Below are 14,586 nucleotides of genomic sequence, written 5' to 3'. Positions count from 1 at the left end.
CTGTTGAGGCATGAGGGGCCATCCTATATGCGGCCAGGACATCGGGAATGTGTAAGTCCCAGTCCGATTGTGCCTCATTAATTTGTTGGCACAACATGGACGTAAGGGTCCTGAGCAAGTGCTCCACCATCCCGTCCTTTTGGGGATGGTAGGGCGATGTCCGGATTTTTTTTGTTCCAGGGAATCACAAACCTCTCTAAACAATTTTTAAGAAAAAATTCGCCCCTCGTCCGAAAGAAGTTCTTCCGGAGCCCCTTTGTCCAGAACATACCCGTGCAGAAATGCGTCCGCAATGGATGCGGCCGACTGGTCTGGCAGATGACATGCCACCGGCCACCGGGACTCCACCCCGACAAGGAGGAATTTGGTACCCCTCTGAGTGGCGGTAAACAGCCCGAGAATGTCCAGAGTGACTAGCTCGTTGATACAAGACACCGTGATGGATTGTAACGGCGGCTGGACCTGCCTCAGCTTGCGGCGTGCGCAGTCAGTACACCCTCTCACCATGTGGTACACGTCCTCCATCATCCTGGGCCAAAATAAGTCACGTGTTTGTGTCAGCAAGGTTTTACAAACTCCGAGGTGCATTAATTTACTGTGGACAGCCAGTGTGAGTTTACCCCGCAGAGCAGCCGGCACCACCATGCAACGACGTTGCAGCTCCTCATCCCAATCATCAAAAGTCCTTCGTGGACGACTAGAAGGGACATTCCTGCTGGCACATTTGTACTGCCTCTCACCCCAATGCGACGCCGAAACTTTAACAAGGAAGCGTCCTCCGCCTGGAGGCGTCCCCAGTCAGCATGCGTGACACCAATTGTGCTGTCACTATGAGCAGTTGTCGCAGATGGTGGTACATCCATGGACGCCACTACAGCATATGGCAGACCCGCAGCCAATGGGTTACATCAGCCGGCACCCATTAAACATGGACACTGGTAACCAGGACAGCGCATCTGCGTTGCAGTGCCGTACACCCTTCCTGCAGGTGACCGTGAAGGAGTAGTCTTGCAAAGAGCTGCCTGGTCCATGCGCACGACAAAATTCCATCCGTAAAGGTACGGCCTATATTGCTGCACAAAGTGCACTATGGCCAACAATTCTCTGCGTGTCATTCTCTGCGTGTCATGCAATAACGCTGCTCTGGGGGGACAGCACACGGCTCCCGTAGGCCACTACTCTCTCCGCTCCATTCATGACCTGGGGCAGCACAGCACTGATTCCGGTGTCGCTGGTGTCTGTATCCAACACAAAGGGCAGAGAGAAATCAGGGTATCCTAGGGGAGGCGCATTGACGAGGCCATCACGCAGCGCGACAAATGCAGCCTCCTCCACCTCCCCCCACCAAAATCTCTGGCCCTTGGCGGCAGTGAGCGCGTGGAGCGGCTTAGCGATTGTCGTGAACTTGGAGACGAACCAGTGATAATACGATGCGAACCCGACAGAACTGCGTGCGTGCGCACATGGACAAACCCCACGTCGGTGGGTGCGCACATGGCCAACCCCCACGTCTGTGCGTTAAGTCCGCAGTTTTGTCGGGATCCATGGCTTTCACAAACTCACAAACAATGTAGCCCAAATACCGCACCAATGTTTGCAAAAGATGGCACGTTTGCTGTTTGAATTTGAAATATGCTGCCCGCATCCTGATAAACACCAATCACAAACATTGCAGATGCTCCTGAAATGTGCGCCCGAACACAATAACGTCGTCCAAGTAAATGAGGCACGAGTCCCATTGAAAACCTGCCAAGACCAATTTCATAAGCCGCAGAAACGTGGCCAGAGCAAAGTGAAGATCCATCGGGAGGCAGTTAACTTTGAACAACCCTTGTGGTGTCCAGAACGCGGTTTTAGGCCTGGATCCTTCTTCCAAGGGCAGCTGCCAAAACCCCAAAAACAAGTCAAGGGTCGAGAAAAACTGACAAGGCGTCCGAGAAGGCATCCATCCGGGGGAGCGGATGCGCGTCCGCCACAGAAATTGTATTCAACTTACGGAAGTCGACGCAAAAGCGCAGAATCCCATCCTGTTATATGACCAACACAATGGGAGCCCCCACGGACTGGTAGAACGGGAGATGGTGTCTGCAGTCAACATTTCGTTAACTGCCTGGCGAACGTGGTCCATCTCCTCTCCTTGGGACTGAGCCTGTATGAATTCTGCCTTATTGGAGCAGCGTTACCCCTGTCGATGCAATGTTGCAATAGTGAAGTGCGCCCAATGTAAAATTTTCTTTGGCTAAAAATATATTCGAATTCTCGGAGCAAGGCACGCAGGTCGCCCTGTTGTTCCCCGGACAATTAAGAATTTTTGTCCACACAACACGTCCATCCAAGCCCCGTCCGACTCGCCTCCCTATTCCACCGTGGCAACAACCTCTACAGCCTCTGTGCAGACCTCCTCACAATGCGCGGCTGTTGCGTGGGCTAAAACTGTACTGGCTTAGACCACCGCAGTCCCCAGCCCGACGTTTAACACTTACAAAAAGGGCTCTTCGTCCATCCTTACTATTGTAGGGGTGTCAGGGGAAGGATTCCCACCAATAGATGGGTTAGGGGGAGGGGTGATCGAGGTGATATAAGGAGAGAACGGGCGGGAAAGAGGGGGCCTTTTGCGGGAACGGGATTGGGACGGCTGGCGACAGGTGTGAATGGAAGGAAAGGAATAAAGGACGAGACCCCTGCAATCTCGTGTCGGCTCTTCTCTACATTTGGTGGCAGCGGTGGGATCCTAATGGCTACAAAGAAGAATCCTCGCGGGAGGGAGCCGAGGGAGGAGGAAGCAGGGGCCGGGGATCCTTCACATCCTGGGCAACAAGGGGGCCTGCTGTCAGAAGCAGCAGAAGGGGGCCCGGATCGCCTGGAGGATCGCCTGGAGGACCGCATGGCCCGCGTGGAGAGGGCGCTCCAGGAGCTCTTGCAGAGGCTCCCTATGGGGGGCCCGCCGGCACCGGGACCCCCACCCCCACGCGTACTACGGGAGGAGAGGCCACGGGAACCGGACGCCGACCAGCCGGCCGGGCAGGAGCCGCAACCAACCTCGTCACGCCAGCCGCCGCCGCTCCCGCCAAAACCCCCAGGGCTAAACACCCAACACGGAGAGCAGGTGGCCGGACGGCCGCGTCGGCTGGGGCCCGTCGACAAGTTTGTGGCTGAGGAAGAAGATTGGGAGGAGTTTGTCCGCCGATTCGAGGCTGCCTTCCACGCTCTCGAGTGGACAGACGAAGAGGCCCTACGAGCGCTGCCATCTGTTCTGGGCAAAGAAGCACTCTCCTCTTACACCTCCCTTCCCTCGCACAGCAAGTCCACGCTACAGGCGGCCTACGAGGCTTTGGGGGAGATCTATTGCCCGGCGGAAGGAGCCTTTAAACGGTTCCAGGATCGCCAGCGAGGGGCTAAAGAATCCCCTTTAGCCTACAGGGGGGCGCTGCTCGTGTTGGCGAGGAGAGCGTTCCCTCGCCTGGCTGAAGAAGCGCTCGAGGACCTCGTGGTCGAGCACCTCATCGCCTACGCTTGCCGCGCCGGCGTTGTAATGCCCGTAGTGACGCCGGAAGAACGCACCTCGCTGTGGGCTGCCCGGACCATCCAAGCCCACGAGCAGGTCATGGGCCGGGCGCCACCCGTGGGCCCGGTGGCTGGCGCGGCGGGGGGGAACAGCCGAGCCGTTGCCGCGGCGCTACTTGGTCCAGCGACACTAACCGCCGAACCTGCACCGTCACCACAGGCTGCCGGTGGGGCATCTGGGGACGGACCGCCGACGTCTGAGACGGAGCCATCGCTGCGGGAGGTGTACGCGGCGATCCGGGGACTGGCGGAGCAGAGGGACCAGCCGCCGCGTCGCTGGCAGCCGCCTCTACAACATCGCGCCGAGCCCCCCCGACGCAACGCCCCGTGGGTCTGCCACCGTTGTGGTCGCGAGGGGCATGTGGCGAGGGGGTGCCGCACGGAGCCGGAGGCCGCCAACGTCACCTGGAACCTGCCGGGGCCGAACGCCGACAGGAGCCAGGCGAGTGACGCCGTCCCACCCGGCCTCTCGGGCGGGCCGGGTAATTACAATTCCGACGCCGCGAACTCACCGGGAGTCTCCTCGGGGTGGGCGCCGGTGGTGTCGTTTCCCGGTCCCCGCTGTTCTGGTCGGGGGAAGGGGATAGCGCCGGGGCCTGTGGTCGCATCGCGACCCGGAGTGGCATCGCGAACGGACGTGACGTTGCGTCCGGAAGTGACGTCGCGGCCGGAAGTGGTGTCGCGGATCGCGCCGGGAATTGCGCCGGGGCCGTGGACCGCGCCTGGAATCGCGCCGGGGCCAGGGACCGCGTCGGGGATCGCGCCGAGGCCGGGGACCGCGCCGGGAGTCGCGCCGACGCCGGGAGGGACGTCGCGGACGGAGGTGACGTCGCGGGCGGAGGTGACGTCGCGGGCGGAAGTGACGTCGCGGGCGGAAGTGACGTCGCGGCCGGCAGCGACGTCGATGCCGGGCGTGACGTCGCGGGCGGGCGTGGTTTCGCGGGCGGGCGTGGGTTCGCGGGCGGGCGTGACGTCGCGGGTGGGCGTGGTTTCGCGGGCGGGCGTGACGTCGCGGGTGGGCGTGGTTTCGCGGGCGGGCGTGGGTTCGCGGGCGGGCGTGACGTCACCGGCGGGCGTGACGTCGCCGGCGGGCGTGACGTCACCAGTTACCTGCAACGCCGGCGAGTTGCCAGGGGAAACGGCCCGGGGGCGGAGGCAGCCCACACGATTGACATTGCGCCCTGGAGCAATTCCACGACCCGCCTCACCACCGCTTTGCGACAGAGCGAGACGGAACCAGGGGGACCACGCCCCCGTGACAAAGGAAAGGGAGGGGCTCACGGGAAGGCCCACCCCCCAGTCCCCACCGCCCCCTACAATGGGGGGGGGGGCCCCCCCACACCACAAGGGGGGCCCATCCTACGTCACCTAGGGGGGGCAATTTGCACTACATAGAGAGCCCAGCCCGCAACCCAGGGGTAAGCCCACACTATGTAACAAGGGCGCGTTCACCCTGCTGTGACGCACTCCAAAGGGAGGAACCCCATCTTCAGTCCATCCACACCCATCCCCCATCATTTCACCATGCACCACAGGATAACGAGACGCCGCCTGGTCAGTGGCCGGACTCAGCCACACAATGGAGGAAGCTGGCAAGGCGGGTGGTAGCGGCCACGTCAGGAACCTCGGTCCTGGTCGGTGAAATCGCGGGAGTGTCGGCACGTATCTTGGTCGATACGGGGGCATCAGCCACGATCATCTCGAGCACCATGCATGAAATGCTGCCGGATAAAATCCGACCTTTAGTCCCCGTCAAGACAACGTTCATTGCAGCAAATGGAGGCAGCATGGGCTTCCTGGGCCAGGTTGAAGCCCCGATACAGATTGGGCAGCTTTCGGTAGCAGGACCCATCCTTGTCTCCGCAACGTTGCCCGTACCCTGCCTGTTGGGGACGGACTTTCTGAGGCGGATGCCAATAAAAATCGATCTTGCCAATGGGCGGGTGGAAGTCCAGGGAACGCATCTCCATTTCCTAAAGGCGGAGGGGGCCAGCCGGGGTGTACCCTACGTGCAGGCTCTGGTCAGTAAGTCTGTCTCCATTCCCCCGGCAGCCCAGATGCTGGTTCCGCTGCAATATCGGTCCCCCCTCGTGACAGCCCGACCAGACTCACCCATCCTGGTGTCTCCGGCGTCAGCGGCCATGGATCGTCATGCGCTGGTGGGGGCCGAAACTATTGTACAGAGGAACCAGCATCTGTTCATTCAGGTGCTGAACACCTCCGATAGAACAGCGACGGTGCAGGAGGGAACAGTTCTGGCCCACGTTAGTCCCTTGTCACTAGGAGCCCCAGGGACAGAGCCCGAGCTTGTAGGCAGCATCAGCCAGTCCGAGGACAGAGGGGCCAAATCGTGGATGGACCAGCTGGCGGGGCCTGAGCCGGGATTGCCGCCCGACCAGAAACAGCAGCTGCACTCGTTATTGCAGGAGTTCTCGGACGTGTTCAGCCGGGGACCGTTCGACCTAGGGCGCACAAATCTGTCACAGCACCACATCAACACGGGAGATGCCGCACCCCTGCGCCAAAACACATATAGAATGAGCCCAATGGAAAAAGGGCACATTCAACAAGCGGTGCAGGAGATGCTGCGGGCCGACATAATTTCTCCATCCTCGAGTCCCTGGGGGGCACCGGTGGTCCTAGTCAAGAAGTCAGATGGGTCACTGAGATTCTGTGTGGACTTCCGACGCCTCAATGCCGTCACGCTGGCCGACGCATATCCCCTACCACGTATCGACGACTCATTGGATGCACTGGCGGGAGCAAAATTTTTCAGTACGCTGGATTTGTTGTCCGGGTTCTGGCAGGTCCCACTAGACGCGGACTCCCGGCCTAAAACAGCATTCCGGACACCACAGGGCCTGTTCGAGTTCAACTGCCTGCCTATGGGCCTCCAGACGGCGCCGGCAACGTTCCAACGCATAATGGAGTTGGCCTTGGCAGGCCTCCAATGGGAAACGTGCCTCATCTACCTGGACGACGTCATTGTTTTCAGCCGATCATTCGAGGAACACATTGACCGATTGCGTCAGGTGTTCCTGCGGTTCCGGAACGCGAACTTGAAGCTCAAGCCGTCGAAGTGCCACCTTATGCAGTCGTCGGTACGCTACTTGGGCCACGTCGTCAGTGAGTCGGGAGTGGCTACAGACCCGGAAAAGACGGCCTGCGTGAGGGCCTGGGCTGTTCCCACAACGGTTCCGGAGGTACGCCGGTTTGTGGGTTTCGTTTCTTACTACCGCCGGTTTGTGCCCAACTTCGCAACCATTGCCAAGCCCTTGCACGTGTTGACGGCGAAGAACCAGAGGTTTTATTGGGGCCCTCTGGAGGAAGAGGCATTCCAGCAGCTGCGCTCACGTCTGACAGATGCACCACCATTGGCCTTTCCGGATTTTGGCCTCCCCTTTATCCTGGACACGGACGCCAGCGATGTGGGCATCGGCAGTGTTTTGTCGCAAGTCCAGCAGGGTCGGGAGGTGGTTATCGCCTATGGTAGTCGCGTGCTTTCATCAGCGGAGCAGCGCTACTGCGTCACACGTAGGGAACTCCTGGCAGTCGTTCACTTTGTGCAGCAATTCCGACCCTACCTGTATGGTCGCAAATTTACGGTCCGCACTGACCACGCGGCCTTGCAGTATTCGCTCCGCATCGACCAGCCTTCGGGCCAGCTGGCCAGATGGATAGAACGTCTGCAGGAGTACAGGTACCAAGTAGTGCATCGCAAAGGGACCAGACATGCCAACGCAGACGCATTGTCCCGACTGGTGCCCCAGGGCCCTTGTGCATGCACCACAGGCGGGGCACGCTGCAAGGAGGCGAGGCCGGAGGGGACGGTCATCGCTCCCGTACGCACGGCGGAGGGCGCACAGGGTGAGGTCCAGCTGACCGACCACGACCTGGGGCTGACCTTGGACGATTGGAGACGGCTACAGCTGGAGAAAGCCCCACTGCGAACACTACGCGCCTCAGCAGAGGCAGGGGGGGAGGAGTACATCGTATGGGAGGATCTCCTCATGCGATGGGACCCGACAGGGCGCCGGCGATGCCTGGTAGTTCCGGAGTCGCTGCGTCAACAATTGGTTATGGACGTACACGGCCGCCAGCTGCTGCACCTGGCAGGGCGGAAGACACTGCACACATTACAGGGTCGGTACTTTTGGCCAGGTATGACCGCTGACGTGCATCGATGGGTCGCTACCTGCGTCGAATGTGCGCGGCGAAAGCCGCCACCCCGGGTAAGCCGGGCGCCCCTACAGCCCATCACGGTGACCAGGGTCAACGAATTGGTTGCGTTGGACATCTTGGGACCGCTGCCGGTCACGCCACGGGGAAATAAATACCTGTTGGTCGGAGTCGAGTACTGCACGAGGTGGCCGATGGCGTGGGCCCTCCCGGACCAAACGGCACAGACCATCGCCGATGCCTTCGTGGGAGGCTATGTCCTTGATAAGGGGGCACCGGAGCGGTTGCTCACGGATCAGGGCAGGAATTTCTCCTCACAGCTATTGAAGGACGTCTGCTCTATCCTGGGCACTAAAAAGGTCCGAACATCTCCATATCATCCCCAGACCGATGGGATGGTAGAGCGGCTTAACCGCACCATAGCGGCCATGCTGTCCCAAGTGGTGGACGAAAACCATTCCGACTGGGACCTCCACATTCCATCGGTCTTAGCGGCGTACAGGGTGGCCCCACACGCGGCGACGGGGTTCTCGCCGTTTTTCCTGATGTACGGACGGGATCCCGTTCCGCCTATTGAGGTGCAGCTGACGGACATTCCGGCAAGAGCCGACGCATGGCCGAAGGCACTAAAGACCTCCCTCATTTATTTGAGAGAGGCCCGCCAAGCAGCCGAGGCCGCATCGGCCGCGAGCCAAGAGAGTAATGTACGGATACGGGAGAGGACAGTGACAGCCAAGCCCTTTAAAGTCGGGGACCAGGCATGGCTACACTGTCCTCAGGTGCCGGTTGGCCTCTCACCAAAGCTGCACCGACCCTGGAAAGGGCCGGTCGAGGTCATCAAAGCACTCCGACCGCAGTGCGACCAGGTCCAACTGGGTAAGCGACGATGGTTTGTACACCCCACCCGCCTTAAGCCATACATCTCTCCACCGTCATCTTCACCAACATCACCACCAACATCACTGCCAACATCATCATCATCCCTACCCAGGCCAAGGTCGCCGACCACCACGCGCCGACCGGCAGGGGGTTCGGTGCCCTGTGTTCCCTTGTCACCTACAGCACCCCATGTGAGGCCTGACGGAGCGGCGGCACGAGCGGGGGCCGGAGAGACAGCGGCGCCAGGCAAGGCGACACCGGCACCACCGAACCAGGGACCGCGACGAGAGGGCCTTCGAAGGAGGGGGCCGCCACGGTCATCTGCTGCCTGTGGATGTCCGGGCTGTTACGGGATGCTGGCTGGAGACCTGGGCAGGCCGCGCAATTGATTTGTTGTGTTATATTGCATTGTATGGTTGTGGGGGGGGGTAAGGGCTGTCGTCACTGTCAGTGGTGGGAGGCATGGGGAGACTTAAATGGTCCATGGGGGAGGCAGAACCGAGGACGGTTATTTTTTCTCCGGGGGGGGGGGGTGATGTAGGGGTGTCAGGGGAAGGATTCCCACCAATAGATGGGTTAGGGGGAGGGGTGATCGAGGTGATATAAGGAGAGAACGGGCGGGAAAGAGGGGGCCTTTTGCGGGAACGGGATTGGGACGGCTGGCGACAGGTGTGAATGGAAGGAAAGGAATAAAGGACGAGACCCCTGCAATCTCGTGTCGGCTCTTCTCTACACTATGTTCTGAGCACCCACCAACGCAAGACCCTGAATTGCCATGTTAAACGGGGTTAAAAGGACCCCTTCAACGGTATCCGTAAAATCCAGTTTCGCAACCGGAAGGGTACCAATATTTGAGCACCTGGCTTAACCATAAAAGTTTATTTTTGCCACGGCCTGAACCGTGGCTTTGGCCCATACCAACCGGGTCAGAGACTTCAAAAAGGCCAACCGTTGACCCAATGGCAATTCAATGCAACCTTGTTCAACAAGAATCTTAAGGCGCATCCTCCCGAAAAAATCGGTGCCCAAAAGACAGGGCACAGCCAATGTCCTAGAAACCAACACTGGCCCTGTCAACTCAATGTCCTCAACTCGGACTTTTGCCAATATTTGGCTGATAATGCCCAGACTCCCGCCGTTCGCGGGGTCACAAACACTAGCGACCGGGCTAAGACAACAGGACCTCGGTGGCAATAATAAAAACATAAGCTCCGAAATGATGGTAGCCGATGATCCCGTTTCGACCAGCACCCTCACCTCTATCCCCTGGACAAAACCAATTAATGAGGATGACCCCACCACTGCCACCACGACACGTTGCGCCAACGCGCTCCACTGCCCCGCGCCCCACGGCCACCCATTCGATGCCGGAGTCCATCGCTTGCGTGCCGTGACAGGATGCAGGATGATGATGTGCGACCCAGACGCACTCAAAAATGGGGATGCGTGATGTGACATTTGAGGCCCAGTGTCTGATGCATCGCGACTTGCCTGCGAGGCTGAGGAAGCGGATGTCGGCGGGCCAACACAATCGGCCTAATGGATGTGACCCCTCCCGGGGAGAAGAAGATGGCAAACGGTCCCTCACACCCGGTCCGTCCTTCGGAGGCGCTGCCGGTGGGTCTGCGGGCATCAGGCGCTGGGATCCTGTGGACGATACAACGGAATTTTTCTGAAGCACAACTTCTGGGCTCACCCGCCCTGGCTCGTCGGATTTGTCAGACATCCGGCACTCAGGAGGTGGAGATGAACCGTCAGCATAGGGTGGAATATAGGGTTTCAAGCGCGATCCAGTGCTGTTCCCGCATCCCCTGGCAATGTGGCCCAGCTTGCCGCACTTGAAGCAGGTGATCGTGGACCTCCATGCTGGAAGGGGGCCCCTCTCTCGCCGTTTCTGCTCCGGTTGTCGCCCGTCAACTTTCCTCCCACGTGGATCTTGGATAAACGAAGCACAGGCCCGCTCCGGCTCCCGTGGCGCGGGCTTCTCCACGTTCTCCGGGACCCCCGCGCAGGCAGCCATCCCGGGCCACCGTTGCAAGTTGACATGCACTTGGATGCAGCGGGCCACCTTTATGGAGGACAGGTCGTCCTCCTACGTGACTGGAAGAGAGACACCCAACTTCTGGGCCAGCGACAGCAGTCTCTCCAGCACCAGTGGATCCAGCGCGGTCTGTTCCATGTGCCGCGTGGCCCAAGGCCAGCAGCGCACTGTGGAAGGCGAGAGGCATCTCGGCCTCCCCTCGCCTCCGCAGCACGAACCTTCGGAGCATGTTGGATGGTGGGTCAAAAATGGCGGCCATCTGAGTGCATGCCCAAGGTAGAGTTGCCCGGTCAGCCTGGGGGATGACCTCAAATGCCGCCAGGGATTTGTCATCCAGCGCCGTGGGCAGAGCCCACAGAGCCTCCACGTCGGACCACCCAACCATTGTGCAAGCCGCTTTGAAGTGGCGTTGAAAAGCTGTCTAGTCGCCCCCCGCGGCCACGAAATTGCGGACTGGAGGCAGGCGCTTCTGTTGAGACAACGCCCCCGCAGAAGCCGCCGATGGCGACTCAAATTTGGCGCTAAGAATTTCCCGCTTGGACGACAAAATGGAGGCCACTTGTTGCACCGCGCTTGTGGCGGGCAAAATAACGGCCGCTTGTGCGGGTACGAAACTCCGCCATTTTCCGCACTGGCGTGATGGCGGAAGGTGAGCCGTCCAGCTGCTGCCCTCGTGCTGCAGCATCTCCGGCAGGCGCCGTGGCCCTGAGCTGTATGACCAGCTGCGCCGCGACGGAGAGCAGGCTTGCGAGGCGCCCGGTGAGGATGTATGTATGGGCGTCTGCGTGTGTGGAATGATGAGTTGGAGAAGTGTGTGTATGTATGTGTAGCATGGTTCCAGGGAGACTTGACACATAGTTGGAGGCACACGCTTATTTATTAACACCAGCACATAACTCGGAAGCTTACAGTAACTGAAGGGGTATCGGCCCCTTCACCCGTCTAGCTACGGAACACAACAGCCTAGCTCACAGCTAGCTTACACCTAGGTTACGGCACCCCGAATACCCAGACCCCGCTCTTAGAAGAGCGTCGGTTCTGGGCTCTGGGGGCCATGCCGCTGGCTTGCCTGGTCGGTCCTTAAAAGGACAGCGATCCCAGGGAGTTCCAGGGCCGGTCTAGCGAGTCTTCTTTCTTCACTGGTTACAGCTTAACATTAGACCCAGAGCCCTTCGGCTCACCGCCTTAAATAGCCATCTCCCCCCGAGGGGAGGGGCTGTGGGGGATCCCAGCGTACGGCGAGGACGTCGCTGCGAGCACCTGCTCCGCGTACCGACGTAGCCACGCCCATTGTGTTTGTTTGCCACCCGCGGCAAGTCTAAATCAGGCCGTCTACAATGGCTACAACGGCTCTACATCACCCCCCCCTGTACAACTTGCAGCCGTCCCGGCTGCAACAAAATAGCAATAAAGATGCATCCCCCCCTTTGAACCCGTGTGTGCCTCACAAATGTTTAACAACAACAACAACAAGAAGAACAAACCAACACGACGCACCCCGACCGAATAAATACCCCATCCCGTAAAAACAACATATATACAAGAACCGAGGGCGGTCGCTCGCAAGGGTCGCGTTGGCGGCCGGCCTCACAAAAGTCTACGCGTTCTGGCGCGCGTCCTTGCAGCGGGGCCGTCACAAGGGACCCCTCTGGTTTGGCCAGTGGTGGTTGTTAGCAGTCCGGGTGTCCGGCTCCACTGCAGAGCGACCCCCGACCCCCCCGGGAGGGGTTGGCGGTCGTGAGCGTGTCACTCCTGGTGCGTCTGGAGGTGGAACAGACGGTGTTAAGTCAGATGACAGCAGAGAAGTCGTACTCCTGGAGTCGGTGGACCCCTCACATGATTGGCCACGCGTGTGTGAAGTAGGAACATGGGGTGCAACAAACGGTTTTAACCTGGAGGGGTGCACAAACCACCGACGTTTCCCCCATCGGATACGCACACATTGTGGGCGCAAAACCTGCACCACCTCCACGGGCCCCCGCCACGGCCGCACCAGTTTAGACGAGGTTGCTAGCGGGACTTGGGGACAGTGCAACCACGCCTGGTCACCCGGCTTCCACTGAAGCACGTGCACCCGAGCCAGCCTGAGCCTCTCATTTGCCTTTTGGCGGAGTTCAGAGTTCTGCATGGCCGCCTCCCGCCCCTCTGTCAATTTAGCGACGTTGAATTTCACATGTTCGGCCAATTAGGATTTACTATGCGGCGTGGAGATCCGCAGCTGAGTCGGAACAGGTGGGTTAGGCTCGCGGCCATACATTAGGAAAAAGGGCGAAAACCCGGTCGCCGCATGGGGAGCCATCCTGTATGCTGCCAAAACCCCCGGGATATGAAGGTCCCAATTGGTCTGGGATTCAGACACCTGCTGGGACAGCATGGACGTGATGGTCCTATGCAGCCGCTCCACCATTCAATCCGTTTGCGGATGATATGGGGAGGTACGAATCTTTTTCGTTCCCAGGAGCTCGCACACCTCGTGGAGAAGCTTCCCCGAAAATGTTTTACCCTGATCGGTCAGCAGCCGCTCCGGAGCACCTTTGTCGAGGACATAGCCCTGGACAAAGGCCTCCACGATGGCTGCTGCTGACTGATTGGTGAGGGCCCAGGCCATAGGCCATCTCGTAAAATATTCTACCCCGGTTAACAGGTATCTATTCCCCCTAGGCGTAGCGGGGAATGGGCCCAGAATATCTACTGCGACGAGCTCGTTAACTCGGAAAACTTTTACGGACTGTAAGGGTGGGTTAGACCCCTTGGCTGGTGGCTTCCTTTGCGCGCACTGGGTGCATGACCCCAACAGGTCCTCCACATCCCTTGCCATGCCCGGCCATGAAAAATCTAGTTGGAGTGTGGCAAGGGTTTTGTGGGTCCCTAAGTAGAGGAGTCGCTCATGCGCAGCCCAAACGACCCTCCCCCGCAACGTAGAAGGTACCACCAGCCGGTGTCGACGGGATTTGCCGTCCCAGTGCATGAGAAGGCCCTGGACCAACCCCCAGGAGTCGACATTTTCACCCCCCCGCACAATTCCCCCGATGCGACGGCGCAAAGCGAGGAGGGAGGTGTCCTCCATTTGGAGGTGCCCCCACTCCGCAACCGACAACCCCAGCAAGGAATCCCTCCCTTCTTGCTCGATAGGACCGGCAACGGAAGGCGCATCGGTGGCAGCTGCTAAAACCGAATTAGAGCTGACATTCGGAGGTCTTCAACGCCCCGAACCCAGAAGGCAAGCGCACTCAGAGGTGGGTGGTAACCGGGCCAGAGCGTCCGCGTTGGTGTGGCGAGTGCCCTTACGATAGGTAGTCACAAAATCGAAATCCTGAAGGATTTCCAACCATCGAGACAATTGTCCCGATGGCTGTTGAACCCGCAAAGCATACTGCAGCGCCGCATGATCTGTGCGGACGGTGAAACGCCGACCGTACAGATATGGGCGGTATTGTTGAATGAAGTACACGATTGCCAATAGTTCCCTACGGGTAACGCAGTATCTTTGTTCCGCCGGAGACAACACGCGACTGCCGTACGCAACCACATGTTCCACGCCCCCAATAACCTGGGAGAGAACGCCCCCGATGCCCGTGTTGCTTGCGTCTGTATCGAGCAAGAAGGGTTTGTAAAATCGGGGTAACTCAATGGCGGAGCCCCGACTAGGGCGTCCCGGAGCGAGTGAAAAGCAGCGTCTTCCTCCTTACCCCAATGAAATTTGACCCCTTAGCTGTCAAGGCATGTAAGGGTTTTGCAATGGTAGCGAAATCAGCGACAAACCGGCGGTAGTATGATGCGAATCCGATGAAACTCCTGACCTCACCCACCGAGGTGGGAGTCGGCCAGGAGCTAACACATTTCGTTTTGGCGGGATCAGTGGCAATGCCTGAACGGCCCACAATGTGACCCAAATACTGCACTGATTTGCGGAGCAAGAAACA

The 14,586-nt window shown here is 59.3% G+C and overlaps 2 protein-coding genes across 3 annotated transcripts in view; both read left to right on the top strand.

The window, feature by feature from the left end:
• Positions 1-14,586, top strand: part of LOC144949143 (protein kinase C epsilon type-like) — a 384,575-nt gene that overhangs the window by 317,362 nt on the left and 52,627 nt on the right. The window lies entirely within an intron of this gene.
• LOC144949145 (uncharacterized) lies at positions 2,629-9,134 on the top strand. Its single transcript, XM_078879022.1, has 2 exons — positions 2,629-4,006; positions 8,806-9,134. The coding sequence occupies exons 1-2, from the start codon at positions 2,735-2,737 to the stop codon at positions 8,815-8,817; spliced, it is 1,284 nt and encodes a 427-aa protein (XP_078735148.1). The 5' UTR covers positions 2,629-2,734; the 3' UTR covers positions 8,818-9,134.

Source organism: Lampetra fluviatilis, chromosome 52, assembly GCF_964198595.1.
Source record: "Lampetra fluviatilis chromosome 52, kcLamFluv1.1, whole genome shotgun sequence".
NCBI classification, from domain to species: Eukaryota; Metazoa; Chordata; class Hyperoartia; order Petromyzontiformes; family Petromyzontidae; genus Lampetra; species Lampetra fluviatilis.
This window is presented reverse-complemented; position numbering and strand designations above follow the sequence as displayed.

Coding starts and splice junctions, on each gene's coding strand:
- LOC144949145 (XM_078879022.1), top strand. CDS start 2,735: ATGGCTACAAAGAAGAATCCTCGCGGGAGGGAGCCGAGGGAGGAGGAA.